Consider the following 8,466-nt stretch of genomic DNA (forward strand, 5'->3'; position numbering starts at 1 on the left):
AAGTACCAGGTTATAACAAAAAAAATAAAGTATTAAAGATGATTTATTCAACTAAAATTTTACAAAGTAGTACCCCAGTATGGCCACAGTCTAGTGTCTGAAACAAGTAAAAGATAAAAAATAGTGAGACATATTTTTACATCAGACTTGAAATGAAGAACTCCACTTGTATGACAGTGGTGGCCATTTACAGTTATTGCTCAGACAAGAAAACACAAGCACTCTTTCCACACACACACACATGTATACACACACACACACACACACACACACACACACACACACACATATATATGACAGTCTTCTTTCAGTTTCTGTCTACCAAATCTACTCTCAAGTCTTTGCTTGGCCAGAGGTTATCATAGAAGACACTTGCCCAAGGTGTCACGCAAATAGCCTTCCTCAAATCTGAACCTGGAATATTTAAGTTTAAAAGTTAAAACCACTGATGAATAATACTATTTTTGGTAATACTAACCAGAGCTATTTTTATTAGATCCCTGAACTCTATTATAACAGCCCTCTAACATTTTCCCAGTTAATCATCATGGAATATTCTAAAATGTTTTAGTGGATTTATAAAAATCCTAGAATTCAGCTCTCTGTAGAGACCCTTCTTGTTGCTACTGGAAGGCTTTTGTCTTTGGATCCTGAATGAAAATTATTTTATTGAAGATAATTTTCCTTCCTCAACTTCCTCTCCAAGAAATTATTCTTATTGTAACTGACAACTACGTTTTAATTTATATGAGATATTCTTGCAGCCTATTTTGACAGATTCATTATTCTGTAGCAGAATGGATTGACAAAAGCATAAATGACAAACTATTCTCTCTCCCTTTTATTTATAGTTGTTGTTTGGATGTAGCAGAGAACACTTAGCTATAAAGATCATGTTTTAACCATTTACTTTGATTGGTTAGTTTTTAGGCACAATTTGTCCCTTAAACAATAATGCCAAATTAACCGGTCAGCCAATCAGATGCTCTCAAATAGATCACATGTTCTCTTGGTGGAAAATTCTTACACATCTCTGCGGAGCCTAGCAACTTACTTAAATCGATCAGTTTTTCTCTGCTTAAGGAGTCTAGCTTGCGTTTTGCACCAGGAAACTATTTGCTGGCTTTCTCCATCTAACAGCACAATAAAATTCATCACTGCTACCAGCTCTTACTGCATCTAATGCTAACATCGACAACATCATAATTCATCCTCACGTATGTAAACTCACTAAGTGAATATGACTTCTAGTATTCCCACAGAAACCTTCATTTACCTTATATGATGCTTAATGTCATTTTACATTCATGTTGAATTATGCAGCAAACTTATGTTCTCTTCAGAGAACACTTATAATTTATTACTAGTTCTTTTGGTATAGTAGATTTTTGCTATTCTTGTTTATGTCCTCAGCGACATGTATATTCTAACAAGTCGCTTGTTAAATTTCACACCTCTCTTCTTCAATAAATACTGAGTTAAACTTGCAAAGCTGTTTATTTTCTCCTTTCAATTTTTAATGTTTAGTTTAGCAGGTTATCAAGCTCTCAGTTTGGTCACCCTGCTAAAATTCATTATTCATTATTTTATATACAAACAAACAACAAATTGTATATTACATATATTATAAATGTTTAGTGTTATTAAAAACATTGTTGATGATAATTCTTTCTTTTATCAACTATTTGACTCATTAAAGATAACACAACTATAAATGTTACAACTACCATTTCTTTATTTCTTAATTCTTTTGATATCAACCTGCCTGAAACTATTTAAGTTCTATGATACAAATTCCTTATTTTAAAGTGATCTGAATGAAATACTTCCATCAAAAAATTCCATGTTAATTTATATTCCAAGCGACAGCTTAGAAGAAATAAAGTTATTTAATATATTCTTCATTATTCTCAAAATTAATTGAAACCAAGACATTGTATTTCAACAGAAACACGGTAACAAAAAGGTCAATGTTAAGAAAATCAGTCATCTTTTGTTGAGGAATTACTCAGATCTCAAAATATCAAGTAATTCATCATTTTTTAGAGCACATTTCTCTTTTTTAATGTATCACAACAACCAGACCATCGTTTTTATAGCTTTATTTATTTTATTCTTTCTTTTCTAGATTCTGTGTGGAAAATAGAACTAACCTCTCGACAAAAACTAGTTGAAGATAAAAAAAAAATATGGATATTTGTTGGAATCACTGGCAGTGAAACAAACTTTTCACGACAGCTACAGTTCAAAAAGTTAGCTTATCTCCCAACATTTTCTGCTTTTATCAATTTTGGAAATATAAGTATTGGTGAGACTGAAATATCCTTTGTCAACAAAGGCAAATATTTTGACATATTCAAAGTAAGGACTTTTACCTTCTTGAATTCCGTTAATCCTTTTTTTAATTTTAATTGTTTATTTATTTATTTATTGTAATGACCTCCCACAAGTTTTCCCAGTCAAGGCTGAGAAAACCTAGGGGTCAAAGACATTCCAGACATGGCCATCAAGTTGCTTTCTCAGATGCATATACCTGAGGTCTTAATTCAGTCAGTCCTTTATTCTTAAGAAAAGGTGAGCCTTAAAGGAGATTTGGTACCTATTTCTAGTAAGTCTAATAATCACATACAGGCTTACCTTTTTCCTTTGAGTTATTTTGTATGTATCAGTGTGTATTTGTATTTGTGTATGTGTTCATATATACAGGAAGATGTACTATCATCACCATCATCAGCAGTGTCTTCACCATCATCATCATCATCATTTCATTTCCTCTTTGGATGCTGAGATATTTTAGATGGGTTTATCATAGTATAAGACAATTATTATTCACAGTTAGTGTTCTCATTATGTATGTGTGTATGTATATGTGTGTGTGTGTGTGTGTGTGTGTGTGTGTGTGTGTGTGTGTGTGTGTGTGTGTGTGTGTGTGTGTATATATATAAGCAATGTTAAATCTCTGAACGAGGTATTAACAGTAACTGCACAATAAAGTGAAGTATATTTGCCACTTAAATGTGGCTGACCCCTAAGGGTGGATGTTACTGTTGCTTTTAGCCCCAGGAGAACATCTCCTCCAGCTGGCTTATCGACACACATCTGTGTCCTGTCTATTTTTTGCCAAGGGAAGTTATCCCTCCCATCGTGATCTGTGACACGTACAGACCCGTGTTTCAGGGTTATTTCCCTTCTTCAGCATATGATAGTCACCGATCTCCAATGAGAAAGACAATCTCTTAAAATTATGGAGGAGAAAATGCCTCACTACTCAAAAGTAACAGTTGGGAATTATCTTCCTTTGCCATTGGCTATCAACTTCAGGCTGTGCTGCCATCTTGTGGACTCCAAAAAAGGTAGCGGGAACCTCTTGAAATGTAAACATGGCCAAAACATCTCTGTTCTGGAATTAAGGATGTTCCCTGGAGGCCAAAGTCCTAGCAAAACCTTGGCAATACCACCGGTAGAAGTAGCAGTAGCCATAAATATGAGAACAGAAATAGAAATGCCGCCACCATCGCCACGGTTAATAACATTGACAACAATAACAACAGCAGCACCAACAACAGCATTGGCAGTTCCTCCGATGACATCAACAGCAGTAACAACAGCAGCATTACCAACAGCTTCCCTAACATCCACAGTAGCAGACCTAACAGCAACTACAACAAGTCCAGTGCTACTACCACCAATAACAGCAATAATAGAACAATGGCAACAGTAGCAGCAGTGACAGTGGTTGTAGGAGAAACACCAGCGGAACCACAGCTAATGACACCTCTAGCAGCAGTGGTAACTCTCCCACCAATGACAAGGACCACAATAACAACGATTGTGCCTTCACCATAACCAGCAGTGGTGATACTATTACCAACACTACCACCGCCACCTCCAGCAACGCCAACACCAGCAGTCCTTGCTCCAACAACAACACCAGCAGATACAGATACAGTGCCAACAACACACGCCCGTGGAGATACATTGGATGTTCCAGGAACTCTTTCAAGCAACATCTCTCCAACAACAGGTCCTCCTCAGAGTTCTGCAAAGAAGATATGTAACATCACTGGCCAGTTACATCTGGCAACTAAGAGACGATGGGATTCCATACCTGATCTCATGGATAATCCTTGAGAACCCAGGACTCTACATCAAGGAGACGAGGTATTGCACGTTAGGTATAGTTGAACATGTGAGAATCCTAAAGGACTCACTCGAACCAAAACGGAGATTTTCAGGCCATGTTTACATTTCAGGAGGTTCCTGTTAGCTTTTTGGAGCCCATAAGATGGCAGCACAGCTGGAACTCAATAGCCAATAGCAAAGGGAGATAATCCTAATTGTTACACATAAACCAGCCTTCCCCATTTTTAATATATACTGCTCTACATCTTAGAGTGTGCTTCTTCTTTCGGATTTATGGTTTTTACAGACGATATATGTATATAAATCTTTAGTTAAATATATTCAATGAGAATATTATATACTGAATTTATATTGAGTGCTCTATTGTATCAAAGTATTAATACTATTAAAGTATTTATGTATTTAATATGAGTGATCATCATCATCATCATCATCGTTTAACGTCCGCTTTCCATGCTGACATGGGTTGGACGATTTGACTGAGGACTGGTGAAACCGGATGGCAACACCAGGCTCCAATCTAATTTGGCAGAGTTTCTACAGCTGGATGCCCTTCCTAACGCCAACCACTCAGAGAGTGTAGTGGGTGCTTTTACGTGTCATCCGCACGAGGGCCAGTCAGGCAGTACTGGCAATGGCCACGCTCAAAATGGTGTATTTTATGTGCCACCCACACAAGAGCCAGTCCAGGGGCAATGGCAACGATCTCACTTGAAAATCATATATTATTGATATCAAGAAATCAATATTAGAAAATTCATCGGAAAGATATATACATGTGTAGAATAGTTGCTGTATTAAAAAAAATTTTTTTTAAATATAAAAGAAATATTTTGACCAATTTATAATTTTATAACCTCAAACATGATTTCACATTATATTATTTAAGTCTATGAACTATATTCAGAATACAAGACAACGTAATGGATTTTAGATATAATTATTATGGATTACTACAGAAGAATGACCAGAGAGGCATATATGAATCTCAAGATTCTCATACTAAAGTCTATTTACCAAAAATCAAAAGCAGATGATATAATGGATTTTATACATAACTATTATGGATTATTACAGAAGACCAACCAAGGAAGAAAATATGGATTAAAGTCTCATACTAAAGTGTACTTACCAAAATACAAAGCAGTAATTTTTAATTTTTAATATTTAATTTATATTTCAAACAAACACCTTTTTATAATATTATTTCATATTTAAAAAAAAAAAAAAAAAAACTACCATTTGATAAATTATACAAATTCAGAATTTATATCTCTGAAGAGCAGAAGAGTTGTCTATAAATGCTTATCAATATAGGATTCTATTATTAGGCCAGCGCTTTTGTGAAACGATCATAAGATGCTTTAAAACTAAAAATTAAAAATTTTTAAACTGACATATTTATTATAATTATTTTATATATTTATACTTATTCATATTTACATAGATTTTTACATATATTTTTAATACAACAATTATTCTACACATAGGCGCAGGAGTGGCTGTGTGGTAAGTAGCTTGCTTACCAACCACATGGTTCCGGGTTCAGTCCCACTGCGTGGCACCTTGGGCAAGTGTCTTCTACTATAGCCTCGGGCCTACCAAAGCCTTGTGAGTGGATTTGGTAGACGGAAACTGAAAGAAGCCCGTCGTATATATGTATATATATATATATATATATATATATATATATATATATATATATATATATATATATATATATATTTGTGTGTCTGTGTTTGTCCCCCCACCATCGCTTGACAACCGATGCTGGTGTGTTTACATCCCTGTATATTACATTCCTGTATATTTGGTCTTGACAGCCAATAATAATTGCCTCAACAAGTTTGCATAGTACTCTCCATTGATGGTGTGGCTCTTTTGAAGACAGTTTCTTACTCAAAGCAGTAAACCCAAGATTTCACAGCTCTAGCATCACTACTGCATAGACAGCCTCTGGATTTTAGCCCAGCTTCGTAGAAGAAGACACTTGCTCAAGGTACCATGCAGTGGGACTGAACCCATATCATGCACTTGGCAAACAAACTTCTTACCATACTGCCTCATCTGTGCTCAGACAACCCATTCTACAAGTCCTAAATGAAGGGACAGGTTATGTGTGCCTTGGATGAATGGTATAAATGCACAATTTAGTGTCCTACAAAATTATACACATGTTCATGGAGGCTATGGTTTTGGTTCCCACAATGAGGAAGGAACCAGGCTGCTGGAGTTCTGTGATGCAACTGACTTTATGGTTTGCAATACTAGCTTCAGGAAACCTGCCATTCACCTAGTCACCTACCGTTCTGGTAGACACACTAGCCAATTTGACTACATCCTCGCCAGGAAAAGGGAAAGATGGCTGCTTATAAATGCCAAAACCTTCCCAAGTGAAGAATGTACCCCACAACATAGACTAGTAGTTAGTGACTTCAGGATCAGGGCTAAGCGGTTGCCCAGAAGACGACCAGCATGAAGAAAAAGGGTCTGGAAGCTTAAAGATCCTGCGAATGGACAGAGATTTAGAGACTTATTACTCGAAGCCTTTAATGAAACAGAAAGGGATATAGCGTCACATGATGTAGAAGACAACTGGAGGCTTCTACAGGACAACCTGCTGAGAGCCACTGACCAGATCTGTGGATGGTGCAAGAAAGACAATTGCGCTGGTATGGTCATGTGACAAGAATGGATGAGGATACCTGTGTGAAAAAGTACCACACCTTAGCGGTTGAGGGAACGTGTGAAAGAGGTAGACCCAGGAAGACCTGGGATGAGCTGGTGAAGCACGACATTCAAACATTAGTTCACACTGAGGCAATGACTTCTGACCGAAACCTTTGGAAATATGCTGTGCGTGAGAAGACCCGGCAAGCTAAGTGAGACCATAATCCGAGGCCTCTACCAGGGGTGTAACCAGCCCACTTATGCATACTTTTCCTTCATTGGACACCAAACTTTGCTTGCGAAGACCTGTTGGGGCAAATGAAACTGAAGTCGTGTTGGCACCTGTATCAGTGGAGCGCTAAGAGCACCATCCGAGTGTGATCATTGCCAGAGCAGCTGCCTGGCTTCCATGCCAGTAGCACATAAATAGCACCATTTGAGCATGATCGTTACCAGCATCACCTTACTGGCACTTGTGCTGGTGGCACATGAAAAAACATTCGAGCGAGATCATTGCCAGTGCCGCTGGACTGGCTCCTGTGCAGGTGGTATGTAAAATACACCATTTTGAGCATGGCCGTTGCCAGTACCGCCTCACCAGCCCTCGTGCCGGTGGCACGTAAAAGCACCCACTACACTCTTGGAGTGGTTGGTGTTAGGAAGGACATCCAGCTGTAGAAACTCTACCAAATCAGATTGGAGCCTGGTGTAGCCATCTGGTTCGCCAATCTTCTGTCAAATAGTCCAACCCATGCTAGCATGGAAGGTGGACGTTAAACGATGATGATGATGATGATGATGATGACACACATACACACACACGCGCGCACACAAGCTAAAAGACATAGATTTTGAATTTATGTTCCAAGCATAAATTGGCTGTTGAAATGGATGAAATATTGATCATAACACCAGATTCATAAAGGCAAAAATTGCCAATCTATCAATGTAGACATTTTCTGTGAATTTAAATATATAATAAAACTAATCTGCTAAAAATCTTCTTTTATAATTCCTCAGATTGCCATGACAAGAATGCGTGCTGGAGAAGAATACGGTTGTGTTAACATAAAGACAAACTCACCTGAATATTCTTGTAAACTCCTGAACAGTAAGATTTCATTGAACAACTAAATCAACCACATGTAGTCTCTCTAATGGGTACAGCTATTACAAGGGAGCCAATCATTTTGTAATAATTCAAAGCAGGCTTAGAAATTTGAAATTGAAATTAATGAAACTAAAAGAAATAGATGCATAGAATTCACATATTTATTGTTTTGTTTACTTGATACCAATTTCTTAAAAATTCGAGTCATTGGTAATCATGGATAGCACTATTTCATTCCTTTGATAAATAATCAATATGGCATGATATCACATGAAGAACTTCTGTGGGATCTTGTGTTAGTTTCTGTGTAATCAATGAAAATAGTAAAGAAATAAAGGGATCTTTGTACGATTTTTAATAAATTAACAGTTCAGATTAGGAGTTGAGAATCTTTCTAATATTAGGGGTGAATTGTTAGTGCATTTGAACCTGTGGATCACATCTCTGCTGTAAAACACAAAAAGAAGCAATGAATGATAAATTTTTAAAATTCACAAGTATATATCTTAAATTACTAATTAGGTCTTAGAGTGTACGTACCT

At 36.8% G+C, this 8,466-nt stretch overlaps 1 protein-coding gene across 4 annotated transcripts in view; it reads left to right on the top strand.

The window, feature by feature from the left end:
• The window catches only part of LOC106873224 (uncharacterized), an 81,593-nt gene that overhangs the window by 53,851 nt on the left and 19,276 nt on the right, over window positions 1-8,466 (top strand). For all 4 annotated transcript variants that reach the window (XM_052972215.1, XM_052972214.1, XM_052972217.1 and 1 more), the window contains 2 exons: window positions 2,129-2,361; window positions 7,834-7,924. In XM_052972215.1, the coding sequence (XP_052828175.1) occupies window positions 2,129-2,361; window positions 7,834-7,924 (324 nt within the window). The remainder of the gene's footprint in view (window positions 1-2,128; window positions 2,362-7,833; window positions 7,925-8,466) is intronic.

The sequence above is a fragment of the Octopus bimaculoides genome, chromosome 12 (assembly GCF_001194135.2).
Source record: "Octopus bimaculoides isolate UCB-OBI-ISO-001 chromosome 12, ASM119413v2, whole genome shotgun sequence".
Classification (NCBI taxonomy): domain Eukaryota; kingdom Metazoa; phylum Mollusca; class Cephalopoda; order Octopoda; family Octopodidae; genus Octopus; species Octopus bimaculoides.